This window comes from Chenopodium album, chromosome 11 (assembly GCF_948465745.1).
Source record: "Chenopodium album chromosome 11, dcCheAlbu1.1, whole genome shotgun sequence".
NCBI classification, from domain to species: Eukaryota; Viridiplantae; Streptophyta; class Magnoliopsida; order Caryophyllales; family Amaranthaceae; genus Chenopodium; species Chenopodium album.
The window spans coordinates 52,795,263-52,816,237 of NC_137844.1; the positions used below are offsets into that span (position 1 = coordinate 52,795,263).

General features: G+C 39.5%; 3 protein-coding genes across 3 annotated transcripts; 1 reads left to right on the forward strand and 2 right to left on the reverse strand.

Moving 5' to 3' along the window:
* Positions 1 to 1,185: 1,185 nt before the first annotated feature.
* Positions 1,186 to 5,781, reverse strand: LOC145566839 (uncharacterized). Its single transcript, XM_081626127.1, has one exon. The coding sequence runs from the start codon at positions 5,779 to 5,781 to the stop codon at positions 1,186 to 1,188; it is 4,596 nt and encodes a 1,531-aa protein (XP_081482253.1).
* A 5,443-nt stretch (positions 5,782 to 11,224) lies between these two features.
* On the forward strand, positions 11,225 to 14,323 carry LOC145569173 (uncharacterized). Its single transcript, XM_081628531.1, has 5 exons — positions 11,225 to 11,795; positions 11,954 to 11,995; positions 12,134 to 12,214; positions 13,206 to 13,277; positions 13,956 to 14,323. Exons 1-5 carry the CDS (start codon positions 11,625 to 11,627, stop codon positions 14,070 to 14,072), a joined length of 483 nt encoding a protein of 160 aa, XP_081484657.1. The 5' UTR covers positions 11,225 to 11,624; the 3' UTR covers positions 14,073 to 14,323.
* Positions 14,324 to 16,311: 1,988 nt separating this feature from the next.
* Positions 16,312 to 17,508, reverse strand: LOC145566841 (F-box protein At2g26160-like). Its single transcript, XM_081626128.1, has one exon. It carries the CDS (start codon positions 17,506 to 17,508, stop codon positions 16,312 to 16,314), a length of 1,197 nt encoding a protein of 398 aa, XP_081482254.1.
* Positions 17,509 to 20,975: the final 3,467 nt, after the last annotated feature.

The window sequence follows — 20,975 nt, forward strand, 5'->3', positions numbered from 1 at the left end:
TGGATCAGACCGTCTATTCAACTCACCTTGAGGTGCATAGTTATCCAACCATCTCGGCACTTGAATGGCTGCTACGGCTAGCTAGGCCGTTTGCATGTCCATATTGAAAGTGGGCAGATGGTCCTCGTGTTTATTACTGAGTGTTTCGCAGTTCTTATTAACGACTTTCTGCCAAAATGAAATTTGCGTACAAAGTAGTCCTTAAAAGATAAGTACAAAATACATATTGAATAGTTATGCCGACATCTAAGAATTTTTAGCTACTACTAGTACAAATTACGTAGGACTAAGCGTAGTACTTTTTCAGGACAGCTGCGTTCCAAACATTTTTCAACTGGGCTCCCTCTAGTGTCATAAGACGATAGGAGCCTTGGCGTATTGTTTCGTATATCTGATATGGATCTTCCCAATTTGCCGTTAATTTACCGTCGGCATTTCCTTTCCCCGTTGCAGCTGTTCTACGCAATACTAGGTCTCCATCTTCTAACGGCCTATGGTTGACGCGCTTGTTGTAGGCTTGGCTCATTCTGTTCTTATAGGCTGCAGACTTAATGGAAGCCGTTAGCCTTACTTCGGGTAAGAAATCTAACTGCTGTCTTAATAGCAAGTCATTTTGATCCTCGCAGAAGTGTTGAATTCGAAATGTCGGTAACCCTACTTCTGCAAGGATAACGGCCTTCGATCCGAATGCCAGATTGAAAGGTGATTCTCCTGTCGTCTCTTTTGTTGTCGTCCTGTTAGCCCATAATATTTCCGGCACCAAGTCTGCCCAAAGTCCTTTGGCGTCGTCAATCTTCTTTTTTAGTGCGGTTAGTATCTGTTTGTTAGCTGCTTCAGCTTGGCCATTGGATTGAGGGTGGCATACCGCGGCATACGCGAACTTCACCTTGTATATACTGAGGAAATCTTTTACCGGATTACAGTCAAATTGCGAACCGTGATCAAAGACCATTGCTATCGGCAACCCAAATCTGGTGAAAATGTTTTTCCAGATAAACTTCTTTACTTCATTAGCAATTATTTTCGCCACCGGCTCCGCCTCTATCCATTTCGTGAAGTAGTCTATTCCTACTATCAGAAATTTACGGCCTCCTGTTGCCGAAGTAAAAGGTCCGATAATATCCATTCCCCATTGGGCGAATGGGATAGGGTTGAGGATAGGTATTAGGTTGTTAGGTGGTTGATTTATTGCTGGACCAAATTTCTGACACTTATCGCACTTCTTGGCGTAGGATAGAGTATCGAGCTCATTGTCGGCCAATAATAGCCTCTTTTCATTGCTTCTAAGGACATTGACCTGCCGCCTGAATGATTACCACAATCGCCCTCGTGTATTTCTTCTATTAATCTCGCTGATTCATATGCCGTTAAACATCTACGCAATGGCAGCGAGAAGCCTCTCTTGTATAGCATGCCCCGAAACATAATGAACCAGACGCTATCCTTCTTGATCTTTTGTGCTTCGCTTTTATTTGTCGGAAGCACACCCTGCAATTTATATGCCAAAATATCATCATACCATTCTCGGTTTTGAGTTACGCAATTCACCTCTTTCTGTACTTTTTCATCTATACTTTTTTGTTCCAGAACCTCAACCATCACTGTACGTTCTAAGTTATTAAAACTAGAACTTGCCAACTTTGCCAACGCATCTGCCTGAGTGTTTTGTCCACGGGGTATTAAATTGATGACAAATTGATCAAGTGTTGTTGTTGCGTTTCGGAGTTTTTGTAGATAGGCCATCATTGTCGGCTCACGTGCTTCGTACGCTCCATCAAAGTGGCTTGCTACTAACTGCGAATCTGTGGAAAGCTCTACTTTCTTTGCCTCTGCCGCTATGCATAATTGTATCCCGGCCAGTGCCGCTTCGTACTCGGCCTCATTATTGGATGCCTTAAACTTGAATCTTATTGCATATTCGAATATATCTCCCTGTGGGGAAGTCAGGATTATACCGGCCCCGGATCCTGTTGCGGCAGAAGAGCCGTCAACGGACACTTTCCAGATGCCGATTTCGTCCTCCTCTTCATTGTAAGAGGTCTCGACTATGAAATCTGACAAGGCCTGCGCCTTAATCGACACCCTTGGCTTATAGATCAACGCATATTCCGACAATTCAATCGCCCATTTCAGCAGACGCCCAGAGGTTTCCATCTTTTGCAGAGATTTTTCTAACGGTTGATTTGTTAAGATCTCAATGGTATGGGCGTCAAAGTACGGTCTTAGTTTTCTTGCCGCTATTACGACTGCGTATGCGGTTTTCTCTACCAGGGGGTATCGTCGTTCTGCGGCATTTAACACATGGCTTACAAAATATATTGGCATTTGTGTCTTCTTGCGTTCCATTAATAGTACTGCCGCTACTGTTTTTGGGGATGCCGATATGTAAAGTTGTAGTGTTTCCCCCGTTTCTGGCCTTGCTATTGTGGGTAACGATCGTAGATGTTTCTTAACGGCTTCTAATGCTTTGACCTGCTCTGGCCCCCAAACAAATGTCTTGTTTTGACGTAGGACTACGAAAAATGGTAGTGCCTTGTCTGCCGATTTGCTGATAAATCTTGTCAACGCCGCCATCCGGCCCGTTAACTTTTGTATGTCTTTAATTGATCTCGGTTGCGGAAGGCTGAGGATGGCTTCAACTTTGTCGGGATTAGCATCTATCCCTCTTTCGCTAACCATGAAGCCCAAGAACTTTCCGGACTTGACTCCAAACACACACTTCTCGGGATTCAGCTTCATCCGGTATTGTCGGAGAGTATTGAATGTCTCCTTTAAGTCTTCAATATGATCTGCAGCTAGACGGCTTTTTACAATGGAGTCGTCAACATAAACTTCGACATTTCTCCCTTTTTGGTCGGCGAAAACTTTATCTACCAGTTTTTGGTATGTTGCTCCCGTATTCCTCAGCCCAAAAGGCATGGCTTTATAGCAATAAACTCCGGCATCTGTGATAAATGCCGCTTTGTTTCGATCCGGCTGATAGAGGCTAACTTGGTGATATCCAGAAAAGGCATCCATAAAACTTAAAAGTGCATGGCATGAGGTGGAGTCGACCAATCTATCTATTCTCGGCAATGGATAGCAGTCTTTTGGGCACGCCTTGTTTAAATCCGTAAAATCAACGCACATCCTCCACTTTCCTGACGGTTTTCTAACCATTACGACATTGGCTAACCATTCTGGATATGTGCATGGCTCTATAAAACCTGCCGCCAACAACTTATTCACTTCTGCTTGTATCGCTTCAATTTTTTCTGTTGAGAAGTTTCTTTTCTTCTGTCGTACCGGTCTGGCTCGCCTATCAACATTCAACTTGTGCACTATTATATCTGGATGAATACCTGGCATTTCATCGGCCGAGAACGCGAAAACATCCGCATTCTCCCTCAGGAGTTCAATCAAGTGGCACTGCATATCGCTATCCATATCGGAGCCAATGTTAACCGTACGATTAGTTACTCCGGGCTGTAATTCAACATCAATAGTTTCTCCTCCCGGCAGCGGTCTTGGGATGGTTATGGGCCTTGTGTCAAAATTCGTCATTGCTAAATCTTGGGTAGAGAGGGATCGTTCCCTTTTCTGATTATGCAAGTTCGTTGAACTTTGTCGGCCAGGTTGCTTTAATGCCGATACGTAGCATTCTCTTGCCATTGTTTGACTGCCTCGGATACGCTCTGTTTTGCCGACATTGGACACATAAACCATCGTGAGGTGATATGTCGATACCACTGCTTGCACATCATGAATCAATGGTCTACCAATAATAACGTTGTATGCTGACGGCACGTCTACAATCAGGAATTCTGTCATCACGTCCCGTGCCATCGATCCTTCCCCAATTCTTACTTGCAGTATTATACTTCCCTCGGGTCTGACTGTTGACCCGTTAAAACCGATAACCGGGTATGACACCGGCGTTAGGTACTTTCGACCTATCATCATTGCATCAAACACTCTTGCGAACAAAATGTTTGCCGAGCTGCCCCCGTCTACCAACGCGCGCTTGACGTCGCACCCATTGATTGCCAATATCAACACTAACGGGTCGTCATGAGGAAAAACTATACCCTTTGCATCGTCCTCGGAGAATGATACGCGTGGCATTGTCGCGGGTCGAGGTCGTTCATCTACTCCTAAAGCGTTCACCACATGTTTGAATTCCGACAAGCTTTTCTTTGCACCGCTAACGGAACCCCCATGCACGGGCCCTCCGGTAATTACTTCTACGGTTATCTTACGTCCAGGAAGTGCAGTACCTTGCCGATAAGAATCGGCATGGCCTGGACGATAGGTGTCATCTTGTGTTGACAGGTCTCCTTGTTTCCGATATTCGGTTTGTCGGCCCAATGGTGCTGATTGTCGGCTGGTTCCCCCCTGAGACCGGTATTGGGAGAGGTGTCCCTTTCTAATAAGGTCTTCAATGTTTTCTTTCAACTGGATACATTCTTCGGTATAATGGCCGACATCTTTGTGGAACATGCAATATTTCTTTATATCTCGGCCCTTCGCTATCATTGGTGCCGGCCGGGTCCAATCTTCCTTGTGCTGATTTATTGAATAAATAGCGGCCCTTGGTGTGTTCAGTTGAGTATAATTATTGTACCGTCCCAGACCTCTGGCAAGTCTGTTCGCTTTCTGTGGGTTCTGCCTTCTAACCCCTTCCACCGGGGTTTCTACTGGTACATACGTGTTTTGTCGCCGAGACGGTTTTGCCGAGACCGTCTGGTTGCCTGCTTTCAGAAGTTCTTCGCTCTTGATATATTCATGAGCTTTGCTGAATGCTATCCCCAGGTTGGGGAAGGATGTCCGCGCCATGTATCTCTTAAAATCACTGTCGGCTAGACCACTCATCAAAGCCATGACGGCTATCTCTTGCTGTAATTTTGGAATGGTATTAGCTTCATTATTGAAACGCCGAACGAAATCTCTCAGTGATTCGTCCCTTCTTTGTCTGATAGACATGAGTTCCCCTGAGGTTCTCTGTCTTGCACTGTTGCTCACATACTGACTTGTGAACATCTCAACAAGGGTCTCAAAACAGTCGATAGACCCGGGTGGGAGATTAGTGAACCAATCTGAGGCAGCCCCTACCAGCGTTGTAGGGAAAACCTTGCACCATACCGCGTCAGTATCAGTATATAGCAGCATATGGCTTTCAAAGGCCGCTACATACCTCTTTGGATCACCCTTGCCGTCATAGGTACACGCCGGCATTTTTATTTTTTCCATTTGCTGATCAAGGACCCCTTGCGTAAAGGGAGACGTTCTTAGTCGAATGATGGCCCTGGCTAAGTGCCTCGGCGGCCCGCTACTGGCCTCCTGTCGGTATGATTCTGATTCCTCCCTTTGCACAGTTCTTATGACCTGTCGTTCAGAGGGCATCACCATTTCACGCGGTGGTGGTCGTGGCTGAGGCTGCTGTTCGACCTGATTGAACTGATCTTCAAGGTTGATAATTACGGGCGGTGTCGGCCTTCTTTGCGGTTCTCTCGCGGCCGCAATCCCGGCCTCTTTCCTTTTTCGGGACATTGCCTGCATGACTTTGGCCGTTATCTCTAACTCTTCCGGAGTGAACTCTCCCCAGGGATCCGGGATAGCCTGGGTTCTTTCCGGTGTTAGCGGTACGTTTACCGTATCCTTATAAAGAAGGTGGGTTTCATCCTCCACCGTTATCTCCGGTATAGTGTTTACGGCCCTGTTGCCATCAGTTGCCAGGATGCCGCTATCAAAATTCCGGTTTTCTGATTCTGGGATGGGTGTAGTTTCGGTATTTCCTTCCATGACTGTGGGAGGTCTTTTTTGGACGATAGAAGTTATTACCCCCTCCTTCTAGCGCCAATTGTTCCGTGTGAGTTCCGATACCGAGATGTCTTGGGGTTGGTAAAGGTTTACCGTCCAATTTGATACCTGCACAGTCAGCACAGATAATCTAGCCCGGGGGTTATCCTGGAATAACCGCTCCGATGCTAAAGTTAGTAATCTGAGGAGGAAGGTTTGAAGAGAGAGAAAAAGTGTAGAGAGAGAGAGAGATTAAGAGATTGTACCTCTAATATGAAAATGTGGCTGGGTATATATAGGGGGATAACCAAGCAGGTGCCACACGTCCTTATAGGTGGCGCGCCGACCTTATAGGTGGCAGGTGCCTGCGTGGTTTTAAGCTGCTCTCCACGTGGCCGAGAAATCGGCTATTGTGGATGCTAAGCTGGTTTGCTAATTGTTGGGTAATTAGTAACATTAAGGTGTTTATCGGCCAAATAGCTAGGTTGTCGGTATTATCCCATACAAAGTCAACCCCATTACAAAATATGAGGGTCGAAGATAAATCCTAATATTGATTGAGTTGCCTATGTTCTACTGGTTACAATACAATTGATTATTATTTGCAATTACAATTTTTATATATTCATCATGATATGCTTAGAGGTGATGGCAAGTAATGTCTAAGCTCTAATTGCAAATTGTTTGAGTTTTACACATAACATTAATGTATGTGTACATGTTGTGCTAAGCAGACTACAACTGCAATTCAAAAAAATCAAGTAGTTTAACATTTATTAATAAACAAGAAATTATATATATGTTGTCACTTTTAGCAAACTATAATTGCTTGTTACGGGTTTTGTTGCACCATAAATTTGTTTCTTCGGGCTGCTCTTGCTACGGGTTTTTGCTGCACCATAAATTCGTTTTCCATACAAGCCTTGCTCTTCAATTTGCCTTGACACTCTCGCTAGTACAACTGCATCAGGTATGTCTTGGTTGGCAAAGCTCTCTTATTTCGTACATACCAAATGTTCCAGGCCAAGATTGCACTTTTTTATAGAGGCGTGTGCTTGAGGCCTTCCAAGAAGCTAACATGTCAAACACCGAACTTCTGTCCATCCCCTGTATCAGACCCTCACAACCAGCTTCCTCCCACAATCCTCGAACACGCACACAGTCAAACAAGGAGTGTTGTAGTGTCTCTTCTACTTGACAACCCCAAGGGCAAGCAGCACTCTCGATCATATGTCTAATATGGAGCTTAGTTTGCTTAATATTGTATGTATTTTATACTTAATTAGACGTATAGATTTTGTGTTATATATTCGAGCTTAGTTTGCTTAATATTGTATGTATTTTATACTTCGTAATGAACTTGTAACTTAATTAGTCTACCCTTATATATCTCTTATCAAAATAAAATAATTTTGTTTGAAATAAGTCAAATTTATATGAGTATAATACATCCTAAACTCACCCTTTTACTGTAGATGTCTACTATTTTATATGTTTAATGTATGGGTAGTATCCAAGACTTGATATCAATTTGGCTTTATCATCTCAATTTGTGATTATTTTTAAAAATCAACAAATCCTTTATCGCGAATGTCATCTAGCATAGTCAATTTAAATAATAAGGGAAATACAAAAATATGAGGTCAACTCTTATATATTTCATATGTCATTTATCGTTTGTAACTCTTAAAATTACAAAGAGCGAATACACTACTCTCTCTCTCCTTTTTTTTTTTTTTTTTTTTTTTTTTTTTTGTGGTAATGTAAAACTGGTTACGGAAACACATTTTAAGAAAGGGAGTAAGTGTATGAGGGCTACCAAAAATACATACTATAGTATTAGGGTCTATTTTGATTTCCTGAACTGAACTGAATAGAGTTGAAATGAATTGTTTATGAGAGAAGGAAATTTGGAACTAAATTGAACTCAATTGAACTGATTGGAACTAAACTGAATTGAACTGAACTGAAATTAAGTTGAAGAGAACATACCCTGACACCGGAGCGCCGACCTACCCTGACACCGATCCCGGCACGCCGACCGCCTATGCCACTCCTCCCCTAAACCACCGTCGAACCCCCTCCCCTAAACCACCCTCAAACCCCTCCCTCCCTCCCTCACGAAACCTCCCCCTGAACCACCCTCAAACCCTCACGAAACCAGAATCCCCTCCCCTTGAACCACCCTCGAACCTCCTCCCTCCGTCACACCGCTGAACCTCCGTCATGCCTCTGAACCTCCTTCGTCCCTCCGTCACGCCGCCGAACCTCCTCGCTCCGTCACGCCACTAAATCTCCTCCCTCCGTTACGCCGTTGAACCTCCTCCTTCCGTCACGAGTCAAGAAACCATGATTTCGGCCTCCCATCACTCTCCCTTGCCTCGATTTCGACAGCTCAGACCACCTATCCCCTTCCCCCATCATGTGAGCTCCGATTTGATGGTCTGGTGGAGTATTGCGGTGGTTGGGGTTGGTGGTCTGGTGGAGGGCTGCTCCTTTTTTTTTTATATTCATTTTTTTATTTAAAGTTTTAGACAAATTGTATGGTGACATGTGTGCTTTAAACCCCAAAAAAAATTATCTTTGTAACAGGTAACCGGTCACTTGGGACTATTGGGAGCAGATTGGGGGTAAAGGTGGGATTAATTAAAAATAACTCATAAGTGGGATTATTTTTAGCGGACGGCCCAAAGGTGGGATTATTCCGGACAATTTTTCCTTTTATTTAACAATCAAGAAAACTAGAAATCCAATTTAATTTTATTAACATGTAATCGATTATGTGGCAATTTGAAATATGACGAGGTTGAATGACAAAGAAATAGTCACGCTTGTCAATATAACACTCATTGCCTTGGAGTTTTAATAATAATATTGATATTGATTGATTGATTGATTGATATTGATGTTCCTATCAACATAAATCTATATTAAATGATAAAAGCCTAAGTTCTATTTGAATGTGGGATGGAAGTTGGATTTGTTTGCTGATTTTCTCCCTAATAGTGCTCTACAAATTATGTCTCATGAGGTTAGTGAGGAAAAGAGTATGGTAGATTCTGTGTATTGGAATAGTGAAGCTTCTGGTGGTTTCTCTATAAGCTCAGCTATCAATATCATGCATGATACTACCCCTTAGGTGATGATGTGAAAAAAGGGTGGAAGACTATCTGGAGGGCGTTGGTTCCTCAAAGAATTTGAATGTTCTTATGGTTAGTGGTACAAGATCGTATCATGACTAATGTTAACAGATTTATGCGCAAGTTAACTGCGGACCCGAGGTGTCAAATTTGTGGAATGGTTGAAGAAGAAACGAACCATATATTGAGGGAATGTCCTATTGCTAGCTGGATTCTTTTTAATTTGGAAAATTCTAGTTCTGAAGTGGAAGAACACCGTTCGATTGTGTTTGCAGTAATGTTGTGGTGGCTATGGGGTTGGAGAAATGAGAGAGGATTTTCCAGGGAGGCAAATTTTCCCATTGATCGGGTGGCATTTATCCATGCTCGGGTAGGTGATATCAAGAAAGCTTTAAAGAAACCCGTGGGATGTGTTTTGCTAGTTCTGCGAGACGCAAGGAAATTTATATCCGTTGGGAGTTTCATAGGGTTAGTTGGGCAAGGCTTAACAATGATGGAGCATCTAAGGATAATCCGGGGAAGGTAGGGGCTGGTGGTATTATTCGTGGGCATGATGGTGAAATCTTTGAGGTATTTGCTTCAAACTGTGGTGTTTGCTCTAATACCAAGGCGGAGCTGTTTGGGGTATTGCGTGGCCTAGCGATAGCCTGGAATGCTGGTCATAGGTTTTTAGTGGAGGAGTTCCCTCCACACTCTCCTTATATTCATCTTGTTCTGACAGGGTAAAGTCGTATCCCCTAATCAAAAGTAATTACCTAAGTCCTCTAACTAAAGTAGATAGAGAAGTAGGGTCGAATCCACAGGGAAACTGGTCTTTCTATTCCTAATTAATTAATTTAATCTAAATTATTAAGGTAACCAATGTTGTTGTAATTAAAGACTATACTACGAAGAATATGAGTAGGGAAAATAAAGTAGGGAGAAATTAAATATTAAAAGGTCTAGGGCATAGGTTCACCAATAAACAATATTTCAGGGTAAAACATAATAATCAATCATCAATGCATCAATTAACCAGATTATAAAGGGCTTTCACTACGTATTACAATCACAGAATTAATCTACCGGTATTAAATCTCATCTCTCGAATCTCGACTTAACCATTTATAGATTAACCTGCCTATTAAAACTAAACCTAAACATCAATTCTCATCTCTCGAATCTCGAATCAATATTGTCAAACTCATGCATAAAAGATCAGGCCTAATCTAGTCACAGAGCATTAAATCAATCAATAGGAAATTAATATAGCATTGATAATTAACAACAATAAATTACCCCTTCATATTATTTATGGATCCCCATAAACCCTAGAAAGAGAACTACTCACACATAATTAAATCTAAACTAATCAAAGCAATAAAATAAAACATGATAGAAGGAATAAAATAAATAACTGAGATTAAGAGAAAAGAAATCGTTACCAAAGTAATCAGAATAAAGAGTTGAGTAAACAACAAAGTATATAGTGTAGAGAGAGAAAATAAGCTTAAGTAGAGAGAGAAAATCTAAGAGAAAGAATTACAAAAGTAAAGAAAGAATAAGGAAGTGTAAAAAAGAATCCTAAACTTGCTTAACAAAAACATATTTATAATAAGCAAGAATCCTAAACTAAAACAAACTAAACGTTGCTTAAAAGATCTATCAGAGACACACGCCCGACCGGGCGCCACACCGCCCGACCGGGCGCCACACCGCCCGACCGGGCGCGCCTTTTTGATCGGGCGAAGGGCTGCTGCGATATAAGTCTTCTTTGCCCGATCGGGCGCGCCATCGGGCGGACCACCGGGCGGACCATCGGGCAGACCATCGGGCGGACCCCCTTGGGTCGCTTGGACTCCTCGTTTAGGCTCGTAACTTGGCCCAAACCAAATATCCTCTTTGGGGCTTTAATCATTCGGTCCAAATGCCTCGTCTTCACACAAGTCGAGCCCTTATTCACCGGTTTGATTACTCTAACCGATCTTGGGCTACGAAAGATGGCCGTGCTCCTCCAATGCTCGTAGTTGCTCCATAAAATCCCGGGAAAGTACTCCAAAGGTGCAATTCCCTACAAAACTCAACCAAAACTACGAAAACACTAGAAAACACATATTAGTAATAAAAGTGGCTCTAAAGAGCCAAAAACACTACTAATAATGACCAAGGGACGGGGGTAAAATACTACATAAACTAGACATATCATGTTCGTAAATGTAGATCTCTTATCTCGCGCGAAAGTAAGGATGTGGTCGTGAGCCATTGCTATAGGGAAGCGAATCAAGCTGCGGATTAGCTTGCTAACTATGGTGTTCACTCGGATCAGAAGATGGTGATGTTTGAGGATACAAGTGAAGTTGCTCGCGCGAGGCTGGTGCCTGGGATCGTCCCTAATCTGCCTGCTGTCGAGCTTTTTTATTTACTTTCTTAGTTTTATGTTTTTTTTTTTTTTTTTTTTAAATGTTATAAAAATATGTTTGTTAAGGTTGGGAGTCGAACCTAGATCACATACGAAGTAGAACATTACTCAACCAACAAGGCATACTTTGTTTTATGGTACAACTTTTTTTTTTTAATTTATTAGCTGAGTTAAAGACATAAAACCTTGAGCAAAAACTTTGTGTCTTTGAAATTCCCGCTTATCTCTCAGAAGAAAAAACCCTAAAATTCAACGAAAAAACCCACGAAAAACCCTCAAATCTCAAGCTCTCAAACCCTCAAATTAAGATGGCAAATGAAGAATTTCTGCAACGTCTGGCATTTCTCGAGCAAGAACTTGTAAGGATTCGTCGCAATGTTCATATCTCATTTTCAATGGTTCATCAAGATGTCTATAACTTGAGTATCGCTAACAACAAACTATCGGAAGAACTCAGTAAGATGAAGAGGATAATCAAGGTATTTTGATTTTTGATTTTTGCATTTTTGATTCTTGATTCTTGATTTTTGATTTTTGATTTTTTATTTATGATTTTTGATTTTTGATTTATGATTTTTGCATTTTTGATTTTGATTTTTGATTTTCGATTTGTTGTTGTTGTTGATGATGATTTCAGCCTGAGAATGAAGTCTCTGGAAATTCTGGTGGCAATTCGAAGGTAGTAATTGGAGCAGAGGTCGGGGGTTCCACAACCAGGCTCACAATTGGAGCGCTTGCTTGATTTTTGCATTTTTGATTTTTGATTTTTGACTTTTGATTTTTGATTTGTTGTTGTTGTTGTTTTTGATGATTTCAGCCTGAGAATGAAGTCTCTGGAAATGCTGGTGGCAGTTCGCTCGCAATTGGAGCAGAGGTCGGGGGTTCCACGACTACTAAGGTATATTGCTTGAGTTTTCAATTGCCGTAGTTGCATAGCTCTCCAAAAGCAATAATGTTGAATGTCTTTAGTGGTCAGACCTGAGCAAAAAGTTTAGAATTTAGGATGAAGAATACCTCTAAATATGGTTGGAATTGATGTTCCAAAATAAACAGTTCGTCTAGGAAGGTTCCATAACCAAATGAGCAGGTTGTATATCTTTAGTTACTGGGATAAGGTTGTAGAGGTGGTAGGTCTATATGATATGTGGTATCATTGGATTAATGTATTATAATCTAATGAACGGGTTGTCGTGGATTGTGGTTTTTAGTTAATCTTGGCAGTGTTGTATTGATGTAGCGATAACAAGCAATGAATGTGAGTTTTATAATTTAATGCTGAAATGCTGTTGGAACTCTTGGAAGGCGTTTTGTAGGGATGTAGAATGTAAAATGAATAAACCTTGGGATCTATACTCTATGACTGGTCAAATTCATGACAAACATTTCAGCCAGAAGAAAGATTGTAGGGTCTGTAGTCATCTTTGCAGTTGGACACACTGTATATTATTGGCCGTGCCAACTTATCCTTGAAATCCTTGAAAGGATCCTGATCCTTTAGCAATCTTGATGCCCTCATCAGCAAGATTGCCAATGCTCATATTACTATGGCACTGAGTGTTTCTAGAGCCATGTATCTCTGAAAACATTCTACAAAGTTTCTTGTGTTCAAAAGTTCTCTTTCTCCTCCAAATACAAGGTACTAGGATTTTGATAATTAAGTTTGAAGTGAGTGAGAGCTAATGTTAGCTGTGAGAGGAAATTTCTTTATTTTGTGACAACAGTTGATGTTTTGGGATATTTCAGCTCAGTTCGTGTTCATCTCAATATTTCACTTTGATGGTTCTATTCATTTAATATTCATTTAGTTGGTGTTAAATCTTTGCACCTTCTATTCCCTGCTATGAACTTATCTAAACTTAGTACGCTGGCCCTTATGTGGTGAATTTCAGCTTAGTGGCAAATCAAAGGCCGCAATTGGAGCAGAGGTCGAGGAGGGTTCCACAACCAGAGCGCCTACTGAGGTATGTGTATTCTGTAGAGTCTAAATTCCAGCTCTTATACTTTCCTTGAGTAGTATCCAGTGCATGAGAGATGGCTTTTCAGCTATATTCATTTCTTTCCTCTCCTTTATGTCTGCTTGATTGGGTGCACTTGCTCACTGTGGACTGTAGATCATTATCGTGCCTGAGCTTGTGGTTGCTTATTGCGTTTGAAGATGAGAGGTCAACTGATGCTTAATAGGCTACTGTAATCTGATGCATATAAAAATTGCCAAAATTAGTCCAATCTTTTCTTGTGTTTAATGGAAGACAACGTCTGTTTTTGTTCTGAACTCCAGGCAGTGCTTGGTGTTAATGCCTTCACGACCACTTAATTTGTTTAGTCTGGGTTTCAGGATGATATGCATGGCACCTTGTATTTTTATTTTGTTTAAAACTCAACAAGTAGAAAGAAACAAGTGCAGTAGCTTTGAGGGGAAAGAATTGCCCAAGCTTTATCCAATCGTTTCTTGTGTTTAACACGAGACATGAACTTTGGCGGTTCAAATGTTTACAGCAGGACTGTGTTGTGCTGTTTTGTTTGTATACAATATAGTGTTGTATTGCATTTTGTTGCACATGTATTCGATGAATTCTAATGTACCTTCTTTAACTTAAGTACGGAATGGAAGTGCTTAGTTTTCATCTTTTGTGTTGCAGGTGTGCAAGTCTCATGTCTCAGGCCGTGGATGTCTGAAAGGAGAAAATTGCGACCATCCTCGTGTAATGTTGAAAGAAATTAACCTGCCAGAGGACCCCTTTCACCAGAACAGTTAGTAAATAGTAAAACAATCCCTCTTATGCTGATCCTTTCACGAGAGCAGTTGGTAAATAGTAATACAATCCCTCGTATGCTGATCCTTTCACGAGAACAGTTGGTAAATAGTAATACAATCCCTCTTATGCTGATAGGGTATAGCCGTATAGGTCTACAACCTTATGTGAATACTTTTATAACTGTATGTAAGACTCAAACTTAGGGCCTGTGTGTTTATATATTGTCTACACACTGGCGAAACTGCTCAGGACTCAGGATATTCATTTGTAGCAATATGCTTTGTATATGGTCTTACTTAGCAGCTCATGTTAGCAAACTTAGAGTCAACAAACTGCCCCATGTAAGTGCACTGAAATCGGTGCCGCCCAAACATTTTTCTATGAATAAAAATTCCTCACTGTTAGTTTTCTAAGGCTATGATGCTTGAAAGGTTTCCTCCAAGTATCCAATAGTTCCTGATCTCCAATAATATCATACTTATTATGTGTTTAGGCCATGTACCTATACTTATGATAATGCACTGTGTTAATCTTCCTGGTAATTTCAAAGAGGCACCTTCCCTGACCCTTGTCTTCTACTGCAAGTAAAATTAGAGACTCGTTTCATGCCACTCCTCCCCCTAGTGCTTCCTTAATGAATTTTGTATCCTAGTATAAGTATAACAAACACCTAAAAATCCTTTTCCTTAAGTGGGTTTTCTTTGGCATAATTGTTTTCTTTCGCTTGATTATAGTCCCTACTCCCGTGTTATATTCAATCAGTTTTAATCGAGTAACCTTCAATGTGGCCAGGAGGTACCTTGAAAATGTCTATTATGCCCCCTTTATTTCCAACTAATTTACACATTTGCCGTTGTCACTAAGTTGATTTGAGAGAGCCAAGGCTGACTGAAATGAAACTTGAATCTGTACATTGCTGGTGACAATGCTTTGTCTATATTCTATGGAAGATGGATTTTTATAAAGTTTTATAATCATTTTTTTTTTTCACATAGTACCTCCAAAGCTTTGTATTTTATATGTTGCGCCCTCCCAAATCCGAAACCCAACCTCATTGCCCACCGAAACCCCAGCCACCACAACCCCCTCCTGCATCGGAAACCCACAACCCTTCTCCCGCCGTTGAGCCACCGCTATTCATCCCATTGCCCACCGAAACCCCAGCCGTCCTTCCCCCCGAACCACCACCCTCAAATTTCCCCTGCCTCGTCTCCACCGCATTAAAACAGACCAGCAACCGCACCAGCCACCAAACACCACCGTCGGCTGTTCCTCTCACCTTCAATTGTCCATCATCAACTCCCACTCTTCCACCAAACCGCATACATCAGCGTAACCACTCCCGAAAACCCCAAAAACTCCTCCCCGCTGCCGAAAAATCTTAGCCGCTTAGGGTTTCGAGGTGGTGGGAGGAACGATTTGCGGTTTTTGGCAGTGGGGAGGGGTTTTATCGGTGATTTCGTGGGGAATGGGGGGTGATTCGGGGAGGGAGGAAGACGACGACGTGGCGAAGGGGTTTCGCGTGGCTCGCCGGCGAGGAAGGGGCGGTGAGGGGTTTCATTGGTGGATTCAGGGTGTCGGGGTGGTGGTTTCGTGGGGAACGGGGGGTGTTTTGGTGAGGGAGGAAGACCAGCGACGCGACGGAGATTGTTTCTCTCGGCTGACCGACGGTAAAGGAGCGGCAGGCTGGGAAGTGGGTGGTGGTTAGGGTGGGGGGAAGGGGAGGCTGACTAGTGGTTGGTGATTTCTGAATTTTTTTGTTTTTTTAAAATTTTTTTTTTAAAAGATTTTGGACCGATCAGGGCTTGACACGTGTTAAGTGACATGATATATTAGGTGATTGATTTTTGTTGACCGGTTAGGGATTGAAGAAAAAAAAAGACCTTCCAAAATTCGGATTATTCCAGTATGATCCAAAGTTGGGATTATTCTACCAAAATGTATGAAAGTTGGGATTATTATTTCTAGTTTTTCCTTAATTTAGGCCCTGTTCTCTTCACCTTAAAAAAATTATATTAAGTAAAAATATTTTCAATTCAGTAAAATTAATTTCAGTTCAGTAAAAATAATTTCAGTTCAGCAAAAATAATGTAGACATTTTTTTTTGGTTGTAACATAATAGATTAAGAATAAATCAATAGTCAGGTAAAATCTTATTAAAATATAAATGTACATTGAAAAGGATTAAAACTACTACACATTAAATTAAAATAATGCAACTTTTCAAGTTGGTCATCTATTATATGACAGGAGACTCAACCCAAGTAACTGGTGTGCGTTTGCCATTACAATATTTGCGACGAATTGATGAGCCATAGTCTAACTTGTACAACCTCCCATCCGTTAAATTGTAAAAACAAGTGTCTGAGCAATAAAATCCACATGCAGACCACTTCTTTGTTACACGATCATCAGTGTTGTATATGCAATTAGGCTTAAACCCAGGCACACCAGATACATCCACAGAAAAGGAAGAGTTCAAACCTACAAAGATTGCTCTGTTCCCCAAACTTTGCACCTTCTTAACTTGACCATCTTTAACATTAAGCTCAAGGATCTCAAATCGCTTGGTCCAACGACGACGGTTGATCCTATCCATTATCATAACCTGACGAACAACCAGTAATTGACCTAAAGATTCAACCAAGTAATAACACCATCTTTCATTGTAAGAGCATCTTTCACTGTCAAAATTGGTATCCAACTTGGTTACCATTTGATAACGAGGACTACCTTGTGCTGTACCAAATTTCACAATCATTCCACGGAAATCAACACCATAAAACTCACCTTGATAAAATGTTATATCACGGCAAAAAAATCTAAGAAAACTATCTGAATAAACGACAGGCTTTCCTCCTATTTGTGTAGAATCCGTCACTGAAGTCCAACCCTTGTCGCGGCTCCTCCAATAAACCAACATTGGTGCACCACTTAAACTTTTAGGTGCCACAGAAAGAAAAACAACAAAATCAGAGGTAGTCAACGGATTAGCTGACAAGATGAATTTCTCAAATGAGTGTCCGAGACGAGCAAGGTCTAAGAGATCAACCTTTGGAGTCTCTATTGTGGCACCAGAATAAGGGTTAAAGACTACGAGTTTTCCTCCTAAGACAAGAAGTAGCCACCCATGTGATGATAATACCATTTTCATTATCTTTAAGTTGGCTTCGGACTCAGGGAGATCAATGCAACGGACCTTGCCCCTAGAGAAGCTATATAAATGTTGCCACTTCGAGTAGTTGTTTCTCTTTGGGAGCATCAGCCATGGAACTGTATGCTCATCACTATTGACGCAAGCTCTATGATGAGCCTCCTTGGTGGCTAATCTCCAACTAGAACAAATCCAACGCAAAGTCTCGAAGTCTTCATAGAGTTTTACATGCTCTGCAATCTTAGTCACCAAATCTTTTGACATATTAGCCCAATTAGCCATGTTTGAAATGAATTCTCCAAGCAAAATCTAAAAGAAGCCACAATAAATTTGTATTACTCTCAACATTTCAGAATTGACATAGTTTGACTAGGCAACTAGTATTACTAATTTAACAACAATTCAGATGATAACATTTGAGTTGTTTACCTTAGAGTTAATAGATAAATTTGTGCAAAAAATCAAATTGTGTCAATTATTTTAAAACAGATGCGACCCATAAATTGAAAAAAAAACAAAAAGCTAACAAGTTCTTTTGTTAAGTTTGACAGTTAATATATTGTAATCGTTTGTCAATTAGCTTGGTTGGCACATGGAAGCAATCCTTCCGAATAAACTACAAGAACATACAACACATGGAAAAACACTAATTTTTTAACAAGAAAAGGAAAAACACTAATTTCAATCAAGTTGTTTGGTTAAGTTGTGAAGGATTGGCTTCAATATCCACTACCATGTCTTCAGATTTAACCACTGGAAGGCTTCAGACATTCTTATGCAAGTTATATTTCATAGTTTGTCCCAATTTGTTAATCAAACATCTTCTCTAAATAGTCAGACATATTCATGTGTTGTCCATTATCAAGCTTCTTAAAATTGATATCCTACATCAATTAATTAAACCCGTAAATTAGGGGATGCTCCAGTGTCCCATAGCGAGAAATAAAATTTGTTTCACACATTGCATTTTCGTAAATAAACCAACAAGTTTACTCAATTTTATTCAATTGTGGAGCCCTACAATAATGAAAAAGTTATTGATTTATCCACGAAAATGAAACAGGGAATTTCCCATAAACTAGACCCTACACACAAGTGCATAATGCGCATATATTGTCGATTATAGAATGTGACAGCAACAATTAATTGAAACATGAGTATTTTTCTCCGTCGTTCCATATTTAGGTCTAATTTCATTGTTCAAACCTAACGTTAAAGGGTTACGTTGTGCAATACATTAGCAACCAAATTTAATTTAATTATCAATTAGGCTCTTGTTTTTCTTTTCTAAGCTAACAACATAATCGCTGGTTATGAACTTTCATAATCTTAGTAAATAGTTGAGATTTTCAAACCCTAAACTTACTACACTGACAATTAGATTAAATTAAACCCTAGATTGTGACATTGATATGATGATTACAAAAAAACAACTACTCACCTCAGAAGCTGCTTCAGTGGGGGATACAGGAATTAGAAGTGCGCTGCAATGGAGAACTGAGAGAGATAGGAGGAGGTAGGGCTACGCCCTTCCGGTTTATTTTGCTCGTTGCGTTTCCCAAAAAAAAATATTCACAGGTGTACCGTGCAATCGGTAACAATCACTCCAGCAATTCAATGGGCTGGAGACTAACCTTGGAGCCCGATTATTATAAAATTTGTGATAATCCCAACACAAAATTTTAACAAGTACTCTGTAGATTAGATCCCGTGCTATATCGATTATTATAAAATCATCAATATTACTATACTAAAGTAATCACCGTGATTATTCCCTAATACACTTGTCGCGTTCTCATTAAAAAATTTCCCGTCCAAAGTTTTTTTCTTTTTTCTTCATTGGTTATCTTGTAAAAAAGTTTGTTACATTATTTTTGAATTTAAATATGAAGATTGGATATTGGTTTAAATTGGTATTATCTCTTAGATAATTAATGAAAATAAAACACTTTTGATGATTAAAAAAAAAAGTTTGTTTCAGACAATCTTACGTAAATTATTAAAAGATAAATAAAGATTATTATTTTATTTTTTTTTTACAATTTTTTTTGTTATGTTCTAAAAAAGTTTGTTACAGTATAATTGGGTATTGCTTTAAATTGGTAATTATCTATTAAATCATTAAGAAAATAAAACACTTTTGATAATTAATAAAATTAAAAGGTTTGTTACTATGAACTTTTTATAGGTACACGTGTCGCATTAAAAAAAAAATTCGCCAAATTTTTTTATTTTTCATTTTTTTCCCTTAAAAAATAATGATGAAAAGTTACAATAATTTATAAAAAAATATATATATTAAAAAGTGTTATATAACTCATTCCATTTAAACTACCGACTTTAATTTATGATTTACAAGTCTTATTATTATGTAAACGTGCATGGCATGGGAAAAAAACTAATTTGTAATATTCCCAACACAAAATTTGTAACAAGTACTACCTTCGTTAAATGTTATGTGCAACTTTGGAATATTTTATATCTCACAAATGATACCCCAAAATTGCACATAACATTTAACGAAGGTAGGTTAGATTCCATACTATATATGCACGGAAATTTTTAATAATTATATTTAAATAAACATTATATAAGTAAATTTACATAAATATTATAAAAAATTCATTATAAAAGAGCTTATTGTCAAACATATATTTTAAAGAAAATTTGTTTCTCGCATGATATTTTCGTAAATAAACCAACAACTTTATTCAATTGTGGAGCCTACAATAATGAAAAAGTTGCTGATTTATTCACGTAAATGTCACCATGAGAAACAAATTTCGTTTTACAATGTGAAAAACAGGGAATTTCCCTATTTTAAAATACGCAATTGACTATATACAATACTAGTTTTGTTCTCAGGCAATGCCAAGATGGTTGATAAAATTTTAAGATAACATTTTTACTTGAATGTTAAATACAATCAAAATAATGTAGGATATTTAGGCATATGATATCTTATGACTTAATTTATACATGAATGTACTTTTTGTAGTTTTATATGTAAATAGATATGTATGTTATTATTGACTTGAAATTATTTTTATTGAACTTTAATTATTTTCACTAAACTGAAAGTATTTTTACCGAACTAAAATTATTTTTTTGTATTAAAATTTATTTTTACCGATTCTCTAATATTTTTAAAAATAAATTAAATTACAATGCATTTTCTATGCGGCTAGCCACACCATTTCGTCGGACAAAGTAACCCCTTTAAAACTAACTGATTAATCCTTGTAATACAAACTAAGTAACCTCTAACACTTACTAAGTAGCCCCTATTTATAACACTGCTTGAGTAACCACTATAACACTAACCAAGTAACCCTTCGACCTATAGCACTAACGAAGTAATTCTTGTAATAGTTAGTGACACAGTTTGGCCAGCTACCTATAAAAGTTTTTAATTAAATATATTATAAATAGATCTTATTTTACAGAATTTTTTGTTTCGCGGTTTTCTATGTCCCTCGAAAAAGATGTTACGTCACTAAGACTGGATTCCGGGCCTTCTGTACCTGCAAAACAACGGAAACTCTGGTTGGTCGGAGTTCCGCCTCCGACGATCAAGTTAGTTGAGGTTCGGAGTAAAAAGATGCGGAAAAGTAAAGATCCTCTCGGATTTCGAGATCAGGTGTCTCTTTATTTTTGAGAGTAATAAATGATGTAATGATTGAACGTTGCCCCAATAATGGGGGAATCTCCCTATTTATAGGGTCTTAGAAGTTTGTGCCCTTGTCCTA